Genomic DNA, 27,584 nt, shown 5'->3' on the forward strand with positions numbered 1-27,584 from the left:
GCCGGATAAAGCTATTGTTAATGTTAAATAGTGATCTGTCAAATGTTTCTAATAAATATTCGATATTGACTTGATAGTCTAAGATTTTCACTTTATGATTCTGCAGGTATGAGTTTTTTTTTATGGTATGTTTTTTTGTAAATGGTAAATATAAAACTTAAAATTTTGTATTAAAACAAAATAACCGGTGACTGTAAATAATCAAGATAACATCTTAATTGGTATACCTAGCTGTTTACACCAATGTGCAGCTGTTAGCGACACAGTCGATGTGTTATGCGGCCGAATTAAGATGATCGCGCGGACAGACCGGTTTTGCATTCGCGCGACCCTCACTTTTGATACGAACAGACTGTCGTGTTAACGTAACCTAATATTACCTTTGTCAATTGTACTTCACGAATTAATTTGATTAATTACAGTCTTCTTTTTAATAGGACGCCAAGATTTCCCTATCATTCAAGACAAGGGCACTGTTCGCCTCCAATTGCAGCTGATGTATAGCTGGAAACTGTTTTCCAATTCTTGACATAACTTCGGTTAAACTGACATAAAATTTATTAAAAAAAAACATAGAGCTGCAATTTATATCTGAAAATTAATTATACTAAAATTAAATACGGGTAATAGTAGTATCTATATCAGGGATGTTGCAGATGCCGATATTTTCACATCCGCGGATACGGATGCGGATGCGGAGTTTAGCAGGCTCACATCCGCGGATGCAGATGCGGATGCGGATGTATAAGATATTATGTAAATAAAGTCTATCCATGAAGAATTAAAACAATGACAACGTAATTATTAACATTTTTATTGTAATCAAACATAATTAAGTACTTATTTTTATGTTAAAAATATAAGTCATGTATAATGTAACTGAACACCTTCTGTTTTTTATATCAGTAGTTGAATTTAAAAATAGGAGCATTATACTTGATGAAGAGTAGTATTGCCGCCTTTTCTGGTTCTAGTCTGTTACGCAGAGGTTCGTAAATTAATCCCGCGCTACTAAATAGTTGTTCGCTAGGAACACTGCCCGGTGGAGCAGATAAAAATCTTCGTACTATCGGCGATAATACCTTGAATTCCCCTCGATGTACACTCCACCAGTTTAAAGGATTTTCACTCACATTTATTCTTTTTTTAGTACGGTAAGCAAGTAACTCTTTTTTTAATACAGCTTCAACGCTACTATTTTCTGGCTCATCTTGACTTTCGTCTTCACTCGACGAATCTAACATCATAGCCAGGTCGTTTTTTAAGCATGGCTTTTTGTTGAAACCTGAAGTCCCTGGTCCTAGTTGTTCTGTTTCATTTTCCATGCAATCAGTTATTTTAGCCCTTTTGGCATTGGTATTAACTGATTCAAAATTGTCATTCTCAATATTTATCATTTTTAAAATGTCATCTTTAATCTTTTCTTCAGTCACCGGTGTGAAAAATTTGTGCTTATAGCGAGGATCTAAGTAGGTAGCGATGGTATATAAATTGTTTTCTCCCAAGCTAGAAAACTTTGTAGAAAGTTCGTTTTTCAAAGTCGTTACAGCCTGACGAATCGGATCAAACTCTTGCGATCTTGTTAAATATAAATAGTCATCAACTTTTTTTTCAAGCATTTGTATTATCGGTATCACAGATGAAATAAGAGCAGAAGAGCTGCTCAGTTCCCGTGTTGCTTCCTCAAAAGGTCCCAGTAATTGAATGAAACTTTCAATCATTTTCCATTCTTCTGGTAGAATAGGGTCAATTTCATTATCATTCATGTAAAGGCTCAGAGCATCCTTTATCTTTGAAAAACGCTCGAACATGTAGAATGTACTGTTCCATCGTGTTACACAATCTTGAAACACTTTCAGGTGCGGTTGATTCAGTCTGTCCTGAATTGATTGCAGTTGTTTCTGGGCAATGGTAGAGTGATTGAAATGGGTCGTAATTCTCTTACATTTTTGTTTTAGTATTTTTATGTTTTCTTGAGAACCTAAACAACTACGGATAGCCAGTTGTATCTTGTGAACAGTACAGTCTATATCATTTAATGCTGCTAATCGCGCGGCTCGTTTCATATTAGACCCTTCATCTCTGATTAGGCAATGCAGTTGTTGTTTTTTAATGTTCCATTCAGAAAGCATGTTACTGAATTTTTCAGCAACTATGTCACCAGTGTGACGGCCGTCAAATGTCTCACATTTCAATATTATCGATGATCTATCAAAGTTTTCTGCAATTCCATGGCAAGTCAGGCTAAGCAAAGAAGCGTTTGAGCTAGGATCCGACCAAATGTCAGACGTAAACGACATGTTATCAAAATTTTCGATTAATCCTTTAACTTTTTGAGCCACTTTGCTATATAATTCCTTGCATACAAAATCTGTAAAAAAATTGCGTCCCCTAAAGTTATATCTTGGTGCTAATTCTTGCATCAGTCTACGAAAACCTAGCCCTTCAACAAAATTAAACGGCAAATTTTGAAGTGCAATCATTTCTCCAATGAGTTTATCAATTTTTTTAGAATTCAAGTTATTGACGTCCCACTTCTTTTCTTTTAGAACCATTTCCTCTAATGAAAGTTGTTTCTTTGATTCTTGCAGAGGAGTGGTAACTTTATCTGAAAAATACACAAATAAATAAAAATTTTCGTTGTAAAAAACTATTTACTTAAAAGTAATTAAAAAGTGAGGACATTTTAAAACACCAGAAAACCTTTCTATCAAATGTCCAACTTATATTGCAAAAAATAAAAATAAAAGGAGTTTATTCCTTATAAATATTTATAAGAAGGAAGGATCCCTAATGTTTTCTGGCATTAACATTAAATATAGCGTGAAGCTAAACTACACTAAAAAGAAAAGGTACACTTTTTGATAGTGATAAAATTTTTGCAATCAGCCGAATAGTTTTTGAGTTAAGTAATTCACTATTCATATTTTAATATCATATTAAAAATATACATTTATGTACAGGTTGTTTTATTTTGAAACAATAAAAAAGTAGATAAATGAATTACATATATTAGTCTTTTTACAACTGACGTTTTATATGACAGCAAATAACTATAATATTGAGTGGAAACTTAGCCAATAAACCACAACTAAAACTATTCTTTTATTAAACTAACCAAACAATGCCTCAAGTAAATATTAATTAATTAAAACTATTAATTATGAAACTTACTTGCGTCAGATTTCATCTGTTGTAATTTTTTTTCTTTACTAATGTTCTCAAATGTAGAAAATTCTTCTGAGTGCATCGACTTAAGATGGTTTTTTAAAGACGACGTGGTGCGGCCCTTGCGAGAGTAGCTTTTTTTGCATATTTTACAATCAGCTTTATCCTGGTCTTCTTTATTTGGTTCAAAATAATCCCATACATTACTTTTGGTCGGTGGTGACATTGTTGACTAAATAGTTAGATAGATAAACTATCAATAACGGGAATCACACTGGAAAAATAACGAATTTCGTCATAAAACGATATTTTTTCCTACAATAAAACGTATTACCGGCGTAATATAATAGAAGTTACCCTGTGATCTTATGGATATTAGTCTTAAATAATATAAAGTTTTCTTGTAAACTCTTCTTATTTACACACTGTATCACAATAACATTAAAAATACCTATTTATCTTTATGATACGATAAGTAGTTCACTTTCACTTCACAACGCAAACAAACACGTATTTATTCACTTCCACTTGCAAGGAAAGGAACAAACAAATGATGCACTAGCGAAAACAAACAAACGTGTCGAATCTTGTCACTAATTTCTTCGCTCCCATTGGTTATTGTCACGTGCGACCGGCACGCGTCAATCACCGGCCCCGCCCAATTTCTTTCTTGTCGCTACTTGTATAATATTCGCATCCGCATGAACATTCGCATTGATTAATGCGGATGCGGAAGCAGATGCAGATGTCCAAAACAATGCGGATGTTCCGCATTTGCGGATGCAGATGCGAATGTTCGCAACATCCCTGATCTATATATATAAAAATGAATTGCTGTTCGTTAGTCTCGCTAAAACTCGAGAATGGCTGGACCGATTTGGCTAATTTTGGTCTTGAATTATTTGTGGGAGCCTAGAGTAGGTTTTAAAAGTTGAATAAATATGAAAATGCTTGGAACTTAATAAAAACAACGATTTTGATTTTTCTTTGAAGTGTCCCCCGTCATTCAGAAATCAAATTAAAAAAATAGTTTATAATTAATGACTAATTAGATCATAACTGTGTGTGTCTGTCAATATCAAATTGAAACCTTATAAATAGCCAGTATTTCAGATTGAAAGATCGAAAATAATAATATAATTTCATTCATACCGAGTATTTTTATTATTTGTTTTAATAAAAAAAGGATTCCTTTTGTTTCTTTTAAATTTATTATATACAAAAGTTTAGGTCTTTTATTTATCAATTGAGGCAGTACGAAGTCTGCCGGGCCAACTAGTAATGGATAAAAATGTGAGCTGCATTACAAGATGAATGATAGTGATGAGGATTTGGTCATTAATCTTTATTGTGTACAGAAGAAGAACCGATTATGGAAGGAGAAAAGTAAAGCATGTTTGTTCAATTAGGATTAAACTAAGCGCTTTTGAATCATGTGGACCTTGAGACATTACCTATGCCAACAAATACATTGGTGCAACACATTCCACAGTCTATGTTAAAGTCAGCTTTACTGTTAACATTAAATTTTACTTAAAACCTTAACTATAACAGCTAATATGATGCAACTGACAAATCTGTTCAAACTTAAAATATAACATTGAGTTTTCTACATAATTTGCAATAAATATGTTCTTTCCGAAGTAATAAACTGTGTCATTAAATTAAGTATGGATTCATTGCACCTCGACACCTGCGCTTTCATAGCTTGTTTAAAATCTTCTTTAACTCCTTTGTCTGCTCCCCTTGTTCCTATTCTTCTTTGACCTAAATGTTGCTGAGAATTTGGTAATATATCTAAAGCAATGCTCTTGCCATGTTCGTTCCAGATATAACTTAGTTCTTCTAGAATATCTATATGTATTATATATGCAGAAAAAAGATGATAGTGGAAACCACCCTTTTGTTTTATTACATCTAAAATATGGAGAAATAAGGATTCCTCCTGGGGCCATCCTAGTTGCATCAATACCAATATATGGCCATATGTAAGGTCTGTAGTATTGCCTGTGTTAAGTAAAACTCTTATCAGTAGAGTACAAAAATAATGCATTATAGCAACTTTTGTCATAGGAAGATAATGTAGATGTCTAATTTTTCCTCCAACAATCAGATCTGCTTCTAAAGCTCCTTCAAGAACTGGTAATTGCGATAATGCTGTTAATATGTTTTCCACACAGGCAGAATGGTTCTTTTTAAAGTAATTGATTGATACTCTAACAACATTGGTTGCCAGATTATTCAATGAATTAGGTGGCATTGCCTCATCATAATTTCCTCTATATAAAGATAATTCTTCAGTGAATCCTTCGGTCCAAGGCTTTGTTTGTAGCTGAGATTTCAATTTCAAAAATTCTCTTGAAATCACATCAGTACTATGTAGTAGCTCCCAACAACTTGCAGCTGATTGAAATTGGTAAGCAGAGACTCCTGTTACTTCAATTTCTCCCTTTCTTCTTTTCGAATTTGGCAAATCTGGGTCTGAGAGTGATTCTACCAATATATTATGATTTCCTTTAAGATTTCTGTGCTCATATAACGACCTCAAAAAGAAAACAGTTCCACAATACAGTAACTGTCTGCAATCCTCTATATTTCTTAGTACTAATAATTTTTGAAAATATGTCTCTTTATTCAAACTGTTACTGTAATTTTGAAGATAAGGCTCCCAACCCAACTGCTTTCCTAAAAGATCTAAAACAGCATAAAGTCTTTGCCATGGATCAGTAATATCTTGCTGAGTATCGTCATAAACATAAGAGTTATAATAGTCAATTGCTTTTATCAACAGTTTTTGAAGTAATCTAGGTGATTCAATTGAACTAAGAAGTGGCAGAGTCTCAACTACTAGCAATCGAGCATATCTGTTGTCACAGAAAAACTTTTCAGCATTTATTAATGTTTTGACAAGGCTGTCCACACCAAGTTGGGGAAATTTCTTAAGCAGAAGTACTAACAAGCGACAATGTTCCATAGTGTCATCACTGTGTTCAACACTTGTTTTAAGAATAGTCAACTGTATATCGGGCAGTATGTTGTCAAACATTTGGCTCAAAAAACTTACTTCATTCGATTTCAAAGCATTTGCAATTGCAGATATTTCTGGAAGCAACTCCGATATATTTTGACTAGACGTAATCAAAGAGCTAAAACACTCTGCTGCTTCTTTAACATTCCCCGACTGTTTTTCCATCAAATACGCTTCAAATTGTATTTTAAAATTTGTTGGAAATAATGTTTTTGCTGTAAGCATCCATGCTTTAGCAGAATAAATATTGTATTTTTGAGCATCTTTGGCTCTGGATATGATATAATCTTCATCATTTTCGTTACCGAAAAACTCAATAGCAGGCATAATATAAATAATTCATATAATTATAAATTGTATTGTTTATATTTTTTTAACAATTAACAAAACGTTGCACCAAAGAGAATTTAAATTTAAACACTACTGAACAACGAACGTAGTGTTTCAATTCACTTTGCACGGTGAACCAGGGTCTTTTCCAGGGGTGGGAGTGGGGCAGACGCCTTAAAGTGACGTTTTAAGAAGACTGTAGTGTCATCTGTTAGTTGGCCCGAAAATGAAAGCTTTGGCAGCTGTCACTCGCTTTGAAACCTTTCAACTTTTCTTTATTTGTGTTACTGCCCACTGGTCATAAAATGGCGGCTACGCCTAGCGTTTACACATTTATGTAGCTCTCGTGTTCCATTTTGCATATTTACACTACTAAATCTATCCTTTATGTTGTATGCTGTGACAAAATTAGATAACTTACTCTACGCACAATTTCAACATGGTAAAAAATTGCAATACCTACATTAAAAAGTAGAGTTAGTTATTTAATTGCGTAAGAACAAAAAAAATTAATTTTATAATTTCGAGCTTATACATAAGCTGCACTAAAAGTATCGGGAATGGAATATTTCCACTGTTCCTGTCATATTTAAATCTTTTTAATTGAAAACTCCTTGGTTTTAAGAATCGAATACCATTTATTTATTTAAAAAAATATTCTCGGTCTTGTCACAAGGTCTTTTCAAACTTCTTTAGTCGTTGAGAAAATGGAATTGACTCGAGAAAATTCTAGAGCGATGATTTATTATGACTTTCGAAGTGGTTTAACACAAAAAGAGTGTGTTGACCGGATGATTTCTGCATTTGGTGATGAAGATAGGGCTTCAAAACCACAATTTATCTCTGGTTTCCGTCAAGGTGGTCCAAAAACTGCAATCACCAAAGAAAACGTTGATGCTGTGCATAAGCTGATTGAGGAAGATCGACATGTGACATACCGCGAAATTCAGGCAACTTTAAACATAGGCATGAGTCAAATACAAATAATCTTGCATGAACAATTAGGTGTAAAAAAGTTGTTTTCCCGATGGATACCGCATTTGCTCTGTGAAGAGCAAAAAGCGTCTCGCGTTACTTGGTGCGTCAGAACTCTCGAAAGATTCCACGCAGGATCCTCAAATGCTGTATATAACATCGTATCAGGTGACGAATCCTGGATATACGCGTACGAATACGAAACAAAAAACCAGTCACGAGTTTGGGTGTTCGAAAATGAGTTAAAGCCAACAAAAATTGTTCGTTCACGGAGTGTTGCAAAAAAAAATGGTGGCCAGGTTTGTCTCCAAAACCGGCCATGTTGCGACTATTCCTCTTAAGGGACAAAGAACGGTTAATGCAGAATGGTTTGCTATCTTAGCTTATCTTTAAATATCAGGAATCCGAGCCAAAATTAAGAGAAAAATTTATTGAAAATTGCTTTGCGGGCGGAATTGTCAATTGTGTGTAAAGTGTTTTGTTATTGTTTTGTGCATCAGAGTTTATAATTTTACTTACTATATTGGTTTTATATATGAAATTAATACACATGATATCTAGTTTCCGAATTTATCTACAAATTACATATGCAATTCCTCTTACAGCAGTAAACCGACAAATTATAACAGTATGATTTTAATTTAAATGTAAATAAATATTACCGTAGTTAGATGTGTTGTTTTATTTATGCCTTATTTAGTTTAAAATATTACAATAAAAGTTAAATCATTAAATACGTATATACAAGCACGTATAGGTAGTGAAGCTATAGATATAGAAAAATGTACCTAATTTCTTCCGGTTTCACGAGATGGCGCCTGATAGGCGATAAAGCTGATGACTCTATCTATAACGTATATATATGTAACGATATGTGTTCGCTTTCAAAATTAGCGGGATTATACTTCGTACCCAATCGCGACGCTGTAATTAGTAGGTACCTACTATTTCAAACTTAGTTATGACAAATTATTATTGATAGTGACAAACCACAACATATTCAAATAAACAGGAAAGTTGATACAAAACATAATATGTAACTGAATCTGTTGGAACAGAACCACCTTTGTAATTAATCAAAATATTCTTCACCAGATAACTCTCCTTTACTCTCAATTATCTCCGTTTTTTATAAAATTATAGCCGTCATCTGTCAATCTATCAACGACTGCACGTTTCATATAATCGAGTGAATCACTTTTTTTAGAGTTTCGCCTGGCTGCTTACTTCCTCTTTGAGAACAAAGAGGATGTAAGTACGATGTAATATAAGGCGGGACAAAAATTGAAATTTAGTGTTTAGTATGAAACGTGCAGTCATTTGAATGTTTGAACTTTGAAATTGATTGGCGAATGGCGACAAATTATAATCCGACTAAGATTAAAAGCGAATAGTTGCATAGAACGTAGTGGATATCGGCTATATCCTATTTTTACAAAATTATAGTCGTTATAATATGTTGTTGGAGGGGGTTTCTGAAAATGAGAAATTATGGTATAAATATTAAATAAGTGCTTGATGAGTAAACTGCAAAATAGTAAGTACTAAGTACACTAAACAAACAATGAATTTGTGTAAGCGGAAATTCGGAATCTCACTCATTCATCCCGAGGATTCATTAATATAATTAATTGGATTTGAAAGTGGTTCTTTCATAGAAAAAAATTGACGATGAGACTGAAACGAATTTCGATTTTAGTGGATTATAAAATATAAACGGCTGCGCGGCGTCAACCACGTTGAGGGAAATACGTATTGCGTATAATAACAATCAACGGGAAGGCCTGGACATTTCAATACCTTTTAGTTGTTGATTTATCTCTAGAGCACAATGTATTACAAAAGGATTGCTCGTAAAAACTATGGCAACAGAACAATGCATCAATATAGCTACAGCAATGGATATGTTATAGCCGAACTTGTATCTGATATCATTTTAGACAATATTTTCTCATTCCTTAGTTTAAAGGATCTCAAGAGTTGTATGTTAGTATGCAAAACATGGTTTAGAGCATTGAGTGATGAAAATAATGATGTTTGGAGATATCACTGCCTTAGAAGATTATCAGAAGAAGTTCTTAGATCTGAATTGCTATCATGTTTGTCCACCTATAAGAATAAACTAAGAGCATATTTGCATGCATGGAGTCCACATGATTGTTCCAGAAATATTTATATTAAATCAAATGGTTTTACATTGCACAGGTATTTTGAATAACTTAATTTTTACTACAAATTAGTGTAGAGTGTATTATTTTATTGTTCAATTAAATTTCACTGAGTAAAATTTCATATAAATTTAGTGTAAAGTATAAAATACAGCTAGTTAATGAGTATTCCAATCTCATGAATTCTTAGTTTACATCAACTTTGTTCCATATAGAACTAATAAAACATGAAAGTGGTGTGTATCATTCTTAGACAATACAAATAAGAAAGAGTACTCAACAATTTTGCTCAAAGTCTAATGAACATATTTTGTAAGTTTCAAGAACAGTCTGTGTATCTTAATTCTTTCTTTGGAGGAAAAACTAATCCTCCAAAGCATCTATTTTGATTTAAGTAAATTGAGTTAATCAACTTTAAGTAATTCATGTTATGTTTTATTGTGAATCAAAAATGTTTTTTATTCAATTCCACTAGCTGAATAGATATCAATGATATTTGCAACATACAAGATTTTTCATTCTAATATCACATAGTACCTGACTCCTGCTGCCGAATTCCACCTTCGCATGACACGCCACAAGTTAGGATATCATCCCCACCATCTGGATGTGTGGTGGTCCTCCACAGTGCGGTTTTCAAGGAGCTTTCTTCCTCATACTACAAAGCTGTGGAATGAGCTTCCTTGTGCAGGGTTTCCGGGACGATACAACATGGGTACCTTAAAAAAAGCGCATACACATTCCTTAAAGGCCGGCAACACTCTTGTTATTCATAAAAAAAACATGGGTACCTATTATGTATTATGCCAGATAAAGACTTACAGCAGCTGCTTTCTATGTGTGATCTCTAGTATAAGATAATTTAAAAACCAATTTTTTTTTGTCATCCATCATTTAATTTTGAATCTTCATTTCTATACATATAGCATGAGAGCTAGCAACAACTTTTAAGTATTTTCAAAACCAAAATCAATTTGCCAGACAATCATTCTATGTTACATTTTGCCAGACCAATTTAAAAAACATGTAGTCACATTCATACAAATAAAAAAAACAATATATGAAATGGATTAATACCTAGTCTACTCTCTAATTTAGAATTAAATATAGAATTTGACTGTTACACATTGTTGGAACTTCACTGATGCTGTGTAATAAAATACTGAAAGTAAAATAAGGGACACTTGTTATTTTTAAAACAATAAGTATATAAATTATATAATTACCATGATTCACATCAAATTTGTAGTGACTCTCATTTAACTTTGAGTAATATATATTATAACCCTTATAACAAAATCACCTGCTCACATAATATAATACGGATTTCTTTTATCAATTAATAAATTTATCAGCACATAAGTCTAACCATAAGGCTCCTTTGCACAGGAGGCCAGCTAGATTATGGGTACCAGAACGGCAATAATTTCTGCCGTGAAGCAGTAATGTGTAAGCATTACTGTGTTTCGGTCTGAAGGGCGGTAGCTAGTGAAATTACTGGGCAAATGAGGCTTAAAATCTTATGTCTCAAGGTGACGAGCGCAATTGTAGAATCCGAATTTTTGGGTTTTTTGAGAATCCTGAGCGGCACTGCATTGTAATGGGCATGGCATTTCAATTACCATCAGCTGAACACCCTGCTCGTCTCGTCCCTTATTATCATAAAAAAAAGGCTATGTGATTAAAATTTTATAAACAAAATATTTCAGAAATCCTGTGGCGCAGAGTACTGATGCATGTCGTGGAAAAATTGGTTATAGTACAGGCAGACATACATGGGAAGTTATATGGGAAGGACCTTTAGGAACCATAGCGGTTATAGGCGTTTCAACTAAAGAAGCCCCATTACAGTGTCAAGGATATGTTGGGTTACTAGGTATTGATGAAAACAGTTGGGGTTGGAATTTGGTTGACAATGTCTTATTGCACAATGGTGAAAATAGAGGTGAATTTCCACATTTGACTAACTGTCCTAAATACCAAGTAAGTATAATATTTATTTTTCTCTAAGTAAAGATTGAGCATCCATATTTTATTTTAGTCATCATCTGGATCGGCATAGTGCCCACTTGATGATTGGTGATCACTGCATTCAACTCATCATTAATATTGAGCTGCCGGTGCCACTAACACATTATGGAATACTTGAGTCTTTCATAATATTGTACTTCAAATCCATTCATTACGATATTTTTTTAATATTATTTCTTAATATTTGATATAGAATTTAAAATGTAATCAAGTCTAGCTGGGGCAGAAGGCATCCATGGTGCATTCCCATACGAATAGGTCCTGAACATCTCTTTTGGTTTACCTCAGGTATTTTCCGATGGCTTCCAGTTCATCAATGAGCATTCACCATGTCAGCATTGTGATACAAAATTACATTTGATAGCCACATCTGAGTTTTCCTCAGGGTACAGTTTATAGTTTATACATATATTTTTTTGTATATGGTGTGTTATATGGCTTTGATAAACTAAATAACAGCTATCCATGGAGCAAACTATATATGGAGACTGGAGAAATACTCTAACCAGCTTGGGGACAGCTTATTTGCCAGAGGCAATATGTTGTTTTAAAAAGTGCTGCATCATATTGGATTGGACCTGGTATAGTAGCTATGATTGTCTGTAAAAAGATGGATCTTAATTCACTGGAAGTAGCACCCGTAATGCCATACAGCGCAGACACAACTGGTCACATAGTATGTATAGGTAATGACGGACTATGTTCCGCAACTCAACGAAAACAGTGTGCCTGTTTTGGGTTGAGTAGTATCTGGCTAATCTTGTCATCCATTCCCTAAGGGAGCCCTTGGTGACCCTAGGTGTTTGTGTACGTGGCCACACTCCAGAATAATGCGTGCTTGTCTCCTGCCTCCATGCAAGCCCTGCTCTTTAAGAGGCAACTGAGTCTAGTTGTTTATTGTACATGAATGGAGTTGTATCAAGGTTGAACATGTTTTTCAACTTGTTGGCGTTTATCACATAACTATATTCTGGTATGAACAGCGGCCTGTATGTGTTAATGACATATGATAATTGATGGATGTTCAATATTTTTTTTGTATATGACAGAATTTTGGAGAATAAGTTATAAATGACTATTTTACAGGTAGGAGAACGCTTGAGGGTAATATTAGACTGTGACTCAGGTACACTATCGTTTGAGAAGAAATATGAATTTCTAGGAGTTGCATTTAGAGGTAAAAACAATTTTTATTATTATTTTGTATTTATGGTACTTAAGGTCGTTAATTATTGTGGTTCTTTCTTTTATTGTTTGCGCGTTTAATTGAAACAGACATTGTCGAGTTTTTTTTTACAATTTTATCAATTCCCATAACAAGTATTTTGTTAGTCACCGTTCGAAAGTCGTGCACTGTAATATTAATGCAGAAAATCATTAAACTATGTTGAACCGGTACAGAAACGGATCTTGGAGCGAATTAATTATTTATGGCGCGCGATGAAAATGGATTTTAGAAAAACCGCAAGCGAACATCGTTATCACTCCAGGTCAAATGCCGCAACAATGGCCTTTGGTGATCACTTCATGGTGTTATTTACAACAGCCTCTTCAGATCCAGTCAAGCAATAACAGCTGATGACTATCATACTGAACTTATAACAGTGATCGTTATACTCTCTACGATGAATGTATAATTTTCAGCTTCTTGTGAATTTATGCAAGCGTCAAAGTCTTGAAAAGGCCAGTGTATTATGGCATGGGTGATGGGATACTGCCATCGACTCGGCATCTTAATAATTTAATATCATATGTGAATATCATTGGTTGTTTTTAATTAGGTATTAATGATAAATTAATTTGTAATAATGTTTTTTATAGATCTTCCATATGATACCAAGCTGTATCCAACAGTCTCAGCAGTGTATGGAAACACGGAAGTGTCAATGATATACACTGGGTTACCCATGGATGGTTGACCATTTTATGATGTTTGAAGAATTGATTTAAATTAAATTAAATTATTTCACTTTTGTTAATTTATCAAATACCTATTGTAAGTCAAATCGCCTTTATCTAGTCACATTCCATTGTATCTAAAAATTATAATTAAAATAACTCAAGTCACTACAAAAAAGACATATTTTTTAAGTTTTTAGTTAAATATATCTATTGAATTGATATTTATTACATAATGTAAGTTTAATTATTAAGTAAACCTACTTTAATAGTAGAACTACGTTAAGGTCGTGGTTATAGGTATTTATATAGATGTAATATATTTAGTTTATTTTTTTGCGAAAAAGACCCTTAGGTAAATAGTATCAGGGATAAATCTCTCCTATATGTTTAAATTATTATTAAAAAAGGCATTTATTTTCTCAAAATTGATTCCTTTAGAATTCTTTTTGATGTCATTTCTTATAGTAGTATAAGATACTACTACCGCTTCGGAAACAAATGGCGCTCTGAGAGAGAAGAAGCGGCGCAAGAAACTCTCCCAGCATTCTTTTTTTTTGCGCTCTTTTCAATAAAAATATACAATATTGTACAGTTGCTATAAAATAATCACAATCTAGTCCCAGGCTGTCCGATCATTTAGATATTCAGCAGTGGAGTAATAGGATTTACGACAGAGCCATTTTTTTATAAAACATTTAAATTTATTTATAGACAATGCCTGAACAGTGGCTGGGACTTTATTGTAGAAGTGTATACATTTACCCTTAAAGCTATTATGTATCTTATGAAGCCTACTAGAATTAGTTACAAGCAATCCCTTATTTCTAGTGTTTATTATATTGCTAAATTATATATGCATTTAATATTGAATCTACATTGTTTTCAACCAATCAAATTTCACATAGGACTAGGCATAAAATGTGCCAGATGAAGTCAAGATATTTATAATTAAGATTGTATTACCTGTAAACAGCACTCACTTATGGAAATATAATAAATGTTGATGTGTTTATGTAATAAATACAGAGTAAACTTTCAATACCTGATAGAATCTACATCCATAGTTAATTTTGTGTGTTTTTTCACATAATAATTTATATTTATTGTGGGCCAGTATAATATAATTTAGGTACTGATTTTTGTTTCCATTGTTTTATTATATGTAAGTATTCATATTCAGAAAATATTAAAAGAATGATGCTATTTTTATAAGTAGGTACTTAATAATTGTAGAGGAATTATATATGAGTGAGGTAATACATTCTAGTCACGATATTATTGTGTTCACTGCTTTTATTGTATCTTAAAATTACGTAAGTTGTTTTAAATGCACAATATATGTACTATAAATTACTCAAAAATCTGCGTTTTAATTACCTAACCATCATTTTGATAATACCTTGAATAATATTATCAATTTTCAATAACCTATCTCTCCTTAGTTTAACTTACTAGAGGTAGACAAATCTATCCTTTTACGCTTACTTACATTTCAATAACCTATCGACATAAAGCATTGGACTATAATTATATTGGACATAACTATGGATAGATAAGATCTTGTCATTAAACGGTGACAGCAATGTATCCGTAACTAGAGATACGTTATTGAAAACGGCCGATAGTTTAATTCAATTGTCATAAGAAGTAGGTAATTACTACTACATTGTTGTTATAACACTAACAGTAGAACGTGATTCCTACGAGTGTGCTGTTATTAAGGCACTAGGTAAGGAAGCATAGTATACACACGTGTAAAATAATTGTACTTTGTCCTGAGGAAAATAAATAATTTATAATAATTTTAGCAAATACGACATATTCCCACCATCCAACCTGGCAGAGGTTGGAAGATGACACTTACAGTTCCCAACTTAGTGAATTTACTGGGCAAATGAGACTTATTTCAACATCTTATATCTCAAGGTGACGAGCGTAATTGTAGTGCGCTCAGAAATTTTGGGTTTTTCGAGAATCCGGGGCGGCACTGCATTGTAACGGGTAGGGCGTATCAATTACTATCAGCTAAACGTCCTGCTCGTCACGTCCCTTATTTTCATAAAAAAAAAACTTCGAAGATGACTAGTTTAACTACTTTAGTTATTTTCACAGTATTATGTCGTATAGTATTTTGTTATGTAGCAGTGTAGCCATCTATGTGCTGCGAAAGAGGTCTATTTGAGCTATTTATAACCTAGGTCCCAGAGGATCAATCGGAGAAACTTAAATGTTCTATATGTCCATAAGCACAGTGATGAATTTATTGGAATAAGGGTTAATATTCAAGTTTATTTTTTTGACGTTCAATAAGTGATTTATATCCTATTTTGACCTGCATTGGAAGATAGGGTGGCTACGCCCTCTAATCCTTTCAAATTTTGACACTACGGGACCGACTGAACTTCACTACTCAATCTGTTTGGATGTAGTAACTATTGCCCTCTATATTCGCCAATATCATAAGTTAGTGGATAGAATACGGTGCCCTGAGCAAGCATGGTGGCTTGAAGTATTCTAGTTGCCACAATGTTCAAACAGTCAAAATGTAAATAACATGGATCGAACCCACAATAGTTATATCATTCATTAAAAAGAAAGTTGGGCCAGTATTCTTTTTTAATATAAGTTTTTCATAGCTCAACATAACCATGATTGTACTAGTTGTCCATGGTAGCTCAACCAGTGTGGTCTAATAAAATTATAAAAAAAAGGTTAATTATTTAAATTTTTAGACCACTCTGGTCCAACCCCAAAATTATTAATTTTAACTGTTAGAAATTATAATATTGTAAATGTCTTCGTCTTTAAGGCGAAGGTTTTTAACCAGTGTGTGTTGCCAGTGATGACATACGGAACACAGACATTGTCGCTAACTATGAGCCGTATGACAAAGTTTATTGTCGCTCAGAGGGCTATTGCTCGTAGTTTCCCTGCGAGATCGAATCAGAAATGAGGAGAACCATAGTCACCGAAATAGGCCACATGGTTGCGAAACTGAAGTAGCAGTGAGCAGGGTACATAGCTCCATGGACAGTAAAGTCCTCGCATAGCGACCACGTACGGGATTATAACCGACGATCTGGTCAAGATCGCCGGAATAGGTTGAATGATTTTGATTGCTGCCCGCAAAGAACCGATCCTCATGGCGATCTTTAGGGGAGGCCTTTATTCCAGCAGTGAACGTCTTCCGGCAGAAATGATGATGATTGTAAATGTAGTTGGGCCAATCTTGTTCTCATGGCCTGATATGTAATGAGTTAAAAGTAAAAAAACAATTTGTACTCTTTTATCTTTATTGCTTGCTGATTATTGCTTCAGCTCATTGACTACAACTGAAAACTAGCTGGTGCTAATAAATCGTGTACTTATACAGACTTTACCGCACGTATATCACAATTTTATCACGTATGCTGCAAAGACTGTAGTGATAAGCTAAAAACATTTGGACTTACTATCATTAATCAACACATTTCTTTTGCTCTAATATATTATCTATTAAATTATCTTTCATCTTTGGTTTCACTTTTGTAGGCGGAAATTTAGTAAGGCAAAAGTCTGCAACGAGGCAAAAAACTTTACATAATAATGGGCACAGCAGTGCTTGATGAACCAGAGCTGCCATTCTGTACCAGGGCCCATCGAATGGGTCCAGAATGGCGGGACATAGCATATGATTTAGGTTTACTTGAGCAGGCTGGAACAAAACAAAAGACATATTAACACCAATATTATAGTAATATAACTTTAATAAAAATATTTAAATTATATTATATATATATAATGTTTATTTTATATTATATTATTGAATTAAAGCTATGTAATGTGTATATTAATGACGTATAAATATAAAAATTCCAATATTGACAATCAAATATTTGTATGCGGATATATTGGCGAATTGTGCTGTACACCTATTAATAGTTAACAACTATGTTACCACGATTCATACAAATAAATCATTTCATTTCATTTAAATTATATGGAAAGCCGATCAGATTAGCATCTAACTTATGGTTTGAGTAACATTGATTTTTCGGAACTTAGCGGAATTCTATGATGGACGATGTAAGTAAGTCTCTATTTGTTGACGTTATAGATATTCTAAATACATGTTATCTCTCCAAGTCGTGCCCATTATTGAACATACAAATATTTCACATAAAGAAAAGAAATCAATCTTAGTTATCACATTGATCACATCATTAAACAAATTTGAATTAATCGCGCCATTAAGTAAAAATAAGACGAATCACATCATTTTATAGAAAAATTTGCTCATTAAAAAAAAAGTTTTTTAATGAACTGATTTTCATGCTGTTTTCAGCAATTGACAGCGTAGTTCTCGAGGTAGGTTTTAGTATATAATTTGTTAAGTTTTTGTATATAACAATATTTATGGACTTTGGTTCAACGCGTGGTTGAGAGAGGTTGTTGAATTTAGGTTATTTTTTTGTTAACGCTGATCGTGGTGTTTGGTAATCTGAATTCTATTGTTAGTGTTGTTTTGGTGGTGGTATAACTATTTTAGGTAAGTATATGGTATTTTTCTAATTATAAGTGGAAGTGAGTATGGAGGAGCCGCCTGATGATAGGGGGGGATACCCCCAGACAAATCAAGAGCATTGAAAAGAACGGCAGAGATGGAGATAACTAAACCTGATGGCAAGAAGATAAGGACACCGGCAGAATCGATCCAATCAATTTATTCGAAACCTGGTTTTGACTCTGACTCTAACCTTAAATACTCTGATGAAGACAAAGGCCCATTTTCTGTATATGTCTCTAAAATTGAGCCAGATCCCGCGTCGGGATACGTATTGAAAATCCTTAAATTTGCACAATTCCTCCACAAAAATAATATAACCGGTATTAAAGAGGGAGGCATTAAGAAACTTGGCCGCAATAAGATCTCAGTTGATTTTATTTCAGCTGAAAAAGCTAACAAATTCTTAGACTTGGATATTCTAGAATGTAACAAATATTCTGCGTATATTCCGAAATTTTAAATATTTCGTATGGGGATGGTCCGCGTTATACCTACAGATTGGTCCCTCGAAGAACTTGTTCAAGGCATAGTGTTACCAGTAAATTGTGGAGAGGTAATTCGAGCGAGAAGGCTAAATGTTAAGGTTAGGAATGATGGCATTACCACATGGGTACCTTCCAACTCAGTGGTACTAACTTTTTTGGGCCAAACCCTACCCGATAAAGTTTATTGCTACCATGCTTCTCTCCCAGTTTCCCTTTACCAGCTTCCCACGATTCAATGCCAAACAATGCAGATCTCAGCCACGATGTTATAAATGCGCTCAACCTCATTCCGGAGATTCATGCACAACTAATGACTTGGAGGCTTCCTGCTTCCTTTGTCGTGGTGGAAGTCATATGGCCATCGATAGTAAATGCCCCGAACATGCTCGCCAAAAATCGATTAAACTTGTTATGTCACAGGAAAATATAAGTTATTCGGAAGCCTCAATCAGGTTTAATAAACCAAGACGACTTTATTCTGAGGTCTCCAGACCTCATCCCCCCCTGATACTCCTCAAACTTCTCAATTCCAACCGGCGACCTCCACTCCCCGCACTTCTTCAACATCTTACAAGAAGACATTCTTACTCCCAGCTAAACCTAAACCAGTTTTAGGGAAATCCTATGACAGTCAGGCTCACCAAAATATTATCTCCTCTCCCTCCTCCTCCCAGTCAAACGGCTGTGCCTTGCAGCTATTGCCATCCATAGAATCAACCCCTCTCCCCACTCCAAATGATAATCTTGCTGAACTACTTCTTTGCTCTCTTATTAATATGCTGTCCAAATTCTCGGACGCCTTACCGAACAATGTCTCTGCCCTGGTTGAACAGTTACTTGAAGTCCTTTCCCGCAATAATGGCTCCTATATGTCTCCAAATTCTCCAATGGAATTGTAGAAGCATTCGCCGTCATAAACATGATCTGTCATATTTGATTAATCGACACAAATTGTCTATCCTTGCTATTTCGGAGACGTGGCTCATGCCTGGGTCCCCTTTTAGGATTTCAGGCTTCTCCGGGATGACAGGGATGATGGTTGGGCAGGTTGCGCACTGCTGATTAATACATGTATGACATTCTCCCAAATTATTGTGCCTATTCATAATCCAGGTTTACATGTAGTAGCTGCCAGAGTTGCTAATATATCTTTTGTTTCTGTTTATATTCCTCACCCCAATTCTCGCATCATTCAAGCATCGCAATTCAACATCATTCTCGAACTAAATACTATTCTCTCCTCAATACCTAGCCCCATGGTGGTATTAGGTGATTTTAATTGCCGACACACCATCTGGGGTTCTCATTTTATTGACCCATCTTCCTCGTTCCTCTTAGATCTTCTTGATAACATAAATTTATGTATCCTCAATGATGGATCTGCCACTCGTAGAGTTTCCCCAGCACAAAATATCAGTGTGCCAGACCTTTCTCTTGCATCTCCTTCTCTAGTCTCCCTCTTATCTTGGCTAGTGCTACCAAGTTCATTGGGTAGTGACCATTTTCCCATTATAATTTCTTATTCCCATCCATCTCCCCCTTTTCTCCCTCCCAACCTCTCCTCAAATACCGAGTCGCCAATGCCAATTGGCATCAATTTTCATTGCTTATGGACTCCGAAAGTGACTCTTTTACAGAGATAACAACATCTAATTGTCTCCGATGTATGAGAAGTTCATATCGTCAATTTTACAAGCTGCTAATGCTTCAATTCCCATAAAAAATCCTGACCAAAAATTAACTTCTTCCCCTCCTTGGTATCCACCAAGCTGAATGCACCGCCATGGTCCGTTCGCGAAAAGAAGCTAAGAAAATATTCTCCACATCTTGTAGCATGGTAGATTTTATTTCCTTTAAACAGATTTCTGCTCGCACATCAAGACTTATTTCCAATAAGAAATCCCTTGGATGGCGTCAATTCTGTGAATCCTTATCTCCTCGTTCCCCCTTTCCCTCGTTTGGAAAAATATAAAAACGTATCGTAGAGGTTTTGACATTGCCGGACATTTCAAACAATGACCCAAACTCTTTTATTAATGAATTCTTTTACCATCTAGCTCCTCCCTACGTCCCTGAATCTGATTGCCCCGATCCGATTTCTACCCTTTCCGACTCAGACAAAATGAACGATCCTTCGGTGTTAAGTCCTATCCTATATAATATAAATACTTCTGACCTAGGCCTTACTGTTAGCCCATTCTGCAAAATTCTTCAAAATGCTGATGATATAGCACTATACTCCATCTCATCTTCTTTTAACTATTCATCATCTTGCTTAAATTCTGCTTTATATTATCTGAATCAATGGTTCTTAGACCACAACCTCACTCTTTCTGTTCCCAAATGTACTGCGGTTATTTTTTCCCGAAAACGCACTATACCGGTCATAAATCTCTCAGTAGGTGATGAATCAGTCCCGTTTAAGGATAATGTTAAATTCCTAGGTCTTTTTCTTGACTCTAAGCTAAATTCCTAGGTCTTTTTCTTGACTCTAAGCTGTCCGGTATTCACCACTTGAATTACATTGTTAAGAAATGTGAGAGGGGTGTAAACGTTATGAGGGCCCTTTCGGGAGTACGCTGGGGTGCCCACCCATTTTGTCAAAAACTTTTATACAATGCTATCTTTCGTAGTCATTTTGATTACGGTAGCTTTCTACTTGAGCCGTGTAGCAAAATAGCCCTGTCCAAATTAGAGAAAATCCAGTCCAAATGCTTACGAATCATAACTGGTGCTATGAAATGTTCTCCCGTCAGCGCTCTCCAAGTGGAGTGTGTAGACCCACCTCTTCACCTTCGCCGTCAGTACCTAGCCGATAGATTCCTAACTAACGTAATCCAATTTAGCGCACACCCCCTTCTTGATATTCTGCACTCTTTGTCTCTAACTATTCAAACTTCTTTATATTGGTCTCATAAAGATCCGCCTCCGTTAATTAATTCTTATACTAAATTTAAAGCCTTTCCAGTTCCCATTTCCCAGTCTTTGAAGTAGAATATCAGTCTCTCATTTTCCAACCTAAAATTTTCTTTGACTTTGGAATTACTAAACACTGCCCTGAAGCCAATAGAAAATTTAATTCTATTCTATCTTCTGATTGGTCTGATTGGGTGACTTTGTACACGGACGTATCCAAATTATCCAATAATAGCTGGGTCGGGTCTGCAGTTTGGATCCCTAAGTTCCGTATAATTCTAAATTACAAAAGTCCCCCGCAGAATTCCATCTTTACTGGCGAATCAATTGCCCTGTCAGAGGCGGTGTCATATGTTGAATCACATAAGATCAACAAGGCTTTAATCTTGTCTGACTCATTAAGCTGCTTGTTGGACCTAACAAAAAATCCTTTCAAATCTTCAAACAACTTCACAAATAATTTAAGAACAAAGGCATCCCTGTACAGATGTCACATAATGGGAATAGAAGTTGTCTTAGCTTGGATAACTAGCAATGAAATTGCAGACTCGTGCGCTAAAGACGCGATTCAGTCTGGAACCATAAAATTTAATTACTGTTTTCCTCGAGATCTACGCGCTATGTCTAAACACTTTCTGGCTGATTCATGGAATGCTTTGTGGCAAATCACAAAACAAACTAAAGGTAAATTCTATGGTTCTATCCAACCCTTTATGCCCTCTAAGCCCTGGTTCTTTCCTCAAAAAAAACAAAATAAACTTTTCACTTCTGTCATCATACGATTTCGCTTGGGATTTGTCTGTTCCCCAGTATTTTGGCCAAGATCCGGGTAAGGGACCATTCTATATGTGAATGTGGCCTTGAGGAAGGTACTCTTGAACATATTTTTTTTTGTATTGCCCTAAATTGTCAATTCCTTTATATGACCTTCTACCGAAGGATATCCCTCGCCCCATCAACATCCCTTTTCTTCTTACTTTATGCCATTCCCCTTTCATAAAGATTCTTTACAAATTTATCTCCCGCAATAATATTAAATTGTAATTTCTATCCTCCATACTTTCTACGCTTCTATTAGGCACACATTCCCACTTACATTCACACATTTCTCCCTTAAACTTAGATTAGATACTAACAAGGTAGTTAATATTTTTGTGTTATGGGTGTTTATTACTAACCGTACTAACTCTTGTTGCCTATTCTTCAGTTCACAAAAAAACCACAGCTATATCAACCAATCATTTCCTTTTAAATCAGCTCTTTATATACTTCAATCAGCTAAATTAAAATAAAAAATCTCTCCACCTTGACGTTGGCCAAATCGTCGACATTCAGTCGACGGAGCCAGTTATAAAAAAAACAATATTTATTGGAGGTATCGTAAAAAAATAAGACGTCTGGGAGCCTAGCGGGTGGGGGTGGAGTGGGTCATATCAAATCATATCTGATTTAACCCACCACCAGTTGCTTGAAGGCAGAAATAGCCAGTCAATTTGTCATATCCTTATAATGGTAATATTAATATTATAATTGATAAAAGCAAAATATCATATTTTTGAAATACTTACAATTGCAATCACTTGCAAGATGACGAAGTGGTACAATAGATTAAGGCAGTAGCTAAAAATAGACCAATTAAAATCCCACAAGGGTTCAATATTATATACACCTGAAACAATCAACATTGAGAAAATCTATCGACAAATTAACAAACATAGTATTACTATTGAACAAACATACCACCAATTCTGAGTAGATAGTAAGGAATGACAAACATCATCCCATGTTGAATCCAATATAATGATGCTTCTGCAAATATCTGGAAAGAAATATTTTTGTAAAGATTGCGATTAAGAACTTATTAACAGGTATAGGCCAAGTTTCTATTTTCTACTTCAGGCATTTGACTATAATATGTGGATGAATCATTTACTATTATGCTATATCAATAAAACAAATAAACAACACCACACTGATATGGTATCAAAATGTACCTCTAAGATTTAGCACTACTGCTGTATATAAGTAGGAGGAGAAAGTTCAAAAGAAAAACGAAACAGTGGTGGGTTTATCCTTATTTAGTCTTAGCATTTCATTAATAAATCTCTATTAGAATAATCTGATGAGGAATTATCCTAAATTGATAGTCTATTTGAATTTCGATAAAAAAACTTTCTGTGTCGAAATTATCCAATTTACAAACACATTAAACAACAAAACATAACAAAGAACATGGGTTGCATGTAACGAAGTAAGAGTTTCACTGGCAGCCAGACTGGCGACTGATTGTGAGACACAGTACAACTTTATAGTAATAAGTGGTGGCGTAACCAGCGTGGCCGCGCGACCAGTAGCATTATGTGCACGCGTCAGAGGTGGTCGCGCCACCAATTTAGTTGCTCAACCAAACCAAACCATCCTATGGAGCTGTAAATATTTTATCAGTAGCGATTGGTTGCGCCATCATGGTGTCCCGGTGTAATATAACCCTTAAAGTATGCTCTAAGCCAGAAATGTTGCATCTGAAATGCAGCAGGCAACTGAGGATTCCACTGTGTACAGACACTCGCAAAGGCGAGGAAAAAATATTTCTACATAACACACAGTTATGGAATGACATATCAACATTATGTGAAATTTTACATTGTAACACAATTTCCATTGGTGGAATAGAATACTACCACTTGTGATAATATAATATCATAGTGCTTCTAAAAACCATCAGACTAAATGGCTAATTAACATTAATAGAAATTTAAACTTACAGTTCTTGATGCTGTTTCTGGAAATAAGAAAGCTAGAAGAGGTCCATTTAGTAAGTTCAGGTGAATTCGAAATAGTGCTGTTACAAATTTGCTAGGTGGTGCTGCTAATAAATATATCTGAAAATAAAAATAGGAAAAATATACAATTATGTTGAAAATCTGTTGAATATCAAAAATGATGTTAAATTCATGAGATGGTGGAACAAGAAGGCAAGTTGATGAAAAGTGAGGCAAGTGTTTGTACTTTTGTGTCAATATGTCTGAATATAGGGCCTGACAGTAAGTTATAACACTGCTCATTAAGCTTGCACATAATTATAGTTCGCAGCTCCATAACAAACTAGGTCGGTCTTTTAGTTTGTTAATTACTTTCTTAAATCCAATACTAGAATGATAGTGAAAGTACCTAGATGTGATTTGTGAACTAAAAATATTATAGTTAGTGAACATAATTAAAAAAACCTACTGACAGAATATTTTGTATATCAAGCCTGCACGAGATAATAATAAACAATTTAGTCATTCAGTTTACGAAGTAAGTAGCAGTATTGGAATGTGAAAAAGGATCCAAAGCACAGATTCCTAATATCATGTAGCATCCGTAGGATTGATAATGAACTAAAGAGCTAAGGAAAGAGAGATCTGGGAACTAGGTTGTCTGTGGATGAGCGCTCTTTTGAATTAGTTCATCACACAATCACAAACTACACAAGACTACTGCCCGTACTCTTTTACTTGTGTTGCCGGACTTGTATCATATAGATTAATAAGCAATTTTCCATTCAGATTGAAATATTCTTTGACAACTGATTACTGAAATACATACATTATAATATATAGTAAAATAATAAGTTAAAATGACCAAATATATAAAATCAACTTACCTGAATAAGAGTTGTAACATGGCAGGGATTCAACAAATAAATTATAGTGCGAGAAGCAAATTTGAAACCGATTTCCATACCCCATAGTAGTGCCAGAAGAATTACTAATAATCTTTTACCACCTCTATCACTTTTGATATAGGCAGCATCTTCAGGAATGTGCAATTTTGGATATGTTTTAACCTACAAAATAAATTATAATAAGCTCTTAATTTCTAATCAAATTAAGTAAGTTAATTAAATTATGAGAAGCAATAGAATATTATACTTACAATTATATAAATGCAAACTGCTACAACAATTACAGTTTCAATAATCTGTCTTTGGGTTGAAAGAAAATATGCACATTCAGGGCCAACATTTCTAGGAACAGCTCTATTAGCACCACTATAAGCCCATTCAAACATTTTAGTAGTTTTAAACAGGCATTATTGTTTTAATGGTATCTGACAATAGATTAATTTATGTGTATCTTTTCATTTCCATTTGATCGGGTTGTATATAAATCACCGCATTTACCTGGATACATATTGTCTACTGAATACAACAATAATTAACCTACATACACAAATTAGTTAATCCTCAATGCTTTGATTCCTGCACATTGCACAACTATAGATAATGTAGATACCAAGAGTGTCCCTGTCTACTTATTACTAAGTACCTAGTAGCCAGTGCCTAGTAGGTACCTACATCTGAATTTTTAATTTTGATTTTTGACTTGAGGGAGTGAAGTGATAGGTACCTACGTGTAGGTAGTGATTTTTCCTTCAGACTTCAGAGTAGTTCAGAGTTCAGTTTTTGAGAGCCTTTGACAGTTTTGTCAGTGTAATACTGCTCATATCATAGACCAAGTATAGTAACTAGACATCGGTTTGGCGTGACCAACATGAGACAGATAATATCCTATATAATATATAGGTACATAACATAACACAAGTGTTCTTTCACTATCACTTTTACATCGTAAAACACAACATCGCATCATATTTCCTTCGATTCTACTTAAAATTGTCACTGATGTTGAAGAAATAGTGGATATTTCACACGTTTCACAACAATAATAGCTTATTTTTATAGACGCAAATAAAAATAAACAAAATATCTGTGCAGCGCTGTCAAGTTTGTTTAGCACACCGGGTGTGCTGACCTTGAAAAAAGTAGTCTAGTTACTATACTTAGTCTATGGCTCAAATGTATGACTTCAGAGCAGAAAATGTGGCGCGATACTAGCGCCGTTTGTGCCACTGGAACAAACCAGACAAAAGGTGGGATATCTTGCATATTGCTAGGGCGGGAGGATTCTAACCCTTAATTTGGCAAAAAAATCGTGAAAAAAAGAGAACTTATAATAAATCTGGTTTTGGCCCACTAAATAATAAAGAAAAAATATGAAAAAAAATCCCCTGATAGATTTCCTGAAAAATCATTGTGATATATGCTCAACGAAAATGGATATTGCAAGATAGAGATATTGTTAATTATGTTAAACTGTTTTAACAAAATGAATTAACGTAAAGGACAATCAACTTGTTGTCGTTCCACTTAACAAGCGATAATTTGTTTTACTACAGACAATTTGACTGAACGCCCCTGAGACTTCAGGAGTTTATCGGATTTCAGTTTTACTGTAGAACCTCTTACGGCGATTTGTTCGTATTGTGCCAAGACTAAATATTCCGTACGATTCCCCAAGGTAATGTATCATTTCAAGCGATGTATAAAAGTTGTCAAAATAGACCACACAAGCCATGTTTTTGATTGTCTTACACAGCCTTAAAACAGCTTTAGTACCCCAACCCATATTAATTTCTTCCTCTGAAATGAAATAGCAATATTCAAATTTGCCATTTCCGGTGTACAGAAAAAAATTGTATATAATACCAGATGATCGCCCCAAATTTTTAAACACCCATTTTTTTATTTATTAAAAATAGAATTACAATTTATTAATATATACTCGTAACAGGCCAAAAACCACAGAGGTTTGTCATGTCGGCATGTTAGAAAAAATACCATTATCGCCTGCAATAAATATTAATATTGACTTATAAATACACAATTTAATAATCTTAGTATATATATATATATACATATATATATTTCTATTGTGCGTCTGTTGTAACTGAACTCCTACCTTCTACCTTCTAAACGATTGGACCGATTTTGATGATTTTATTTGTGTGTTCCAGTGAATTTGAGATTGGTTTAGATTCTCAATTGAACTACCTCCTAAACGGCTGGACCGATTTTTCAAATTTAAGACGTGTGTACTGTCCAGTATCGTCTGTCGGGTCCACTAGTATACTACAAAAACGATAAAGTTATGTAGGTACAACAACAACAGTACTTATTGTACTGGTGGGTCGCATGGCCTGCCACCGCA

At 34.5% G+C, this 27,584-nt stretch overlaps 4 protein-coding genes across 5 annotated transcripts; 1 reads left to right on the plus strand and 3 right to left on the minus strand.

Annotated features, from left to right (window-relative positions):
• Positions 1 to 798: 798 nt before the first annotated feature.
• Positions 799 to 3,986, minus strand: LOC126972778 (zinc finger BED domain-containing protein 4-like). Its single transcript, XM_050819819.1, has 2 exons — positions 3,175 to 3,986; positions 799 to 2,608 (listed from the first exon to the last, which is right to left on the minus strand). Exons 1-2 carry the CDS (start codon positions 3,392 to 3,394, stop codon positions 903 to 905), a joined length of 1,926 nt encoding a protein of 641 aa, XP_050675776.1. The 5' UTR covers positions 3,395 to 3,986; the 3' UTR covers positions 799 to 902.
• Positions 3,987 to 4,360: 374 nt separating this feature from the next.
• Positions 4,361 to 6,686, minus strand: LOC126972788 (integrator complex subunit 10). Its single transcript, XM_050819834.1, has one exon. It carries the CDS (start codon positions 6,521 to 6,523, stop codon positions 4,778 to 4,780), a length of 1,746 nt encoding a protein of 581 aa, XP_050675791.1. The 5' UTR covers positions 6,524 to 6,686; the 3' UTR covers positions 4,361 to 4,777.
• A 2,128-nt stretch (positions 6,687 to 8,814) lies between these two features.
• Positions 8,815 to 14,963, plus strand: LOC126972853 (F-box/SPRY domain-containing protein 1). The gene is made up of 4 exons (XM_050819954.1): positions 8,815 to 9,706; positions 11,379 to 11,652; positions 12,787 to 12,877; positions 13,522 to 14,963. Exons 1-4 carry the CDS (start codon positions 9,333 to 9,335, stop codon positions 13,617 to 13,619), a joined length of 837 nt encoding a protein of 278 aa, XP_050675911.1. The 5' UTR covers positions 8,815 to 9,332; the 3' UTR covers positions 13,620 to 14,963.
• Positions 14,964 to 16,877: 1,914 nt separating this feature from the next.
• On the minus strand, positions 16,878 to 26,017 carry LOC126972850 (transmembrane protein 164). 2 transcript variants are annotated; one of them, XM_050819951.1, is made up of 7 exons: positions 25,718 to 26,017; positions 25,471 to 25,644; positions 25,199 to 25,381; positions 24,315 to 24,431; positions 23,290 to 23,368; positions 23,118 to 23,218; positions 16,878 to 17,296 (listed from the first exon to the last, which is right to left on the minus strand). In XM_050819951.1, exons 2-7 carry the CDS (start codon positions 25,603 to 25,605, stop codon positions 17,060 to 17,062), a joined length of 852 nt encoding a protein of 283 aa, XP_050675908.1. In that variant the 5' UTR covers positions 25,606 to 25,644; positions 25,718 to 26,017; the 3' UTR covers positions 16,878 to 17,059. The 2 variants fall into 2 exon arrangements, with proteins under 2 accessions (XP_050675908.1, XP_050675909.1); XM_050819952.1 differs by having other exon boundaries at positions 25,471 to 25,717; positions 25,948 to 25,963.
• Between the last annotated feature and the right edge of the window lie 1,567 nt (positions 26,018 to 27,584).

This window comes from Leptidea sinapis, chromosome 27, assembly GCF_905404315.1.
Source record: "Leptidea sinapis chromosome 27, ilLepSina1.1, whole genome shotgun sequence".
Lineage (NCBI taxonomy): Eukaryota > Metazoa > Arthropoda > Insecta > Lepidoptera > Pieridae > Leptidea > Leptidea sinapis.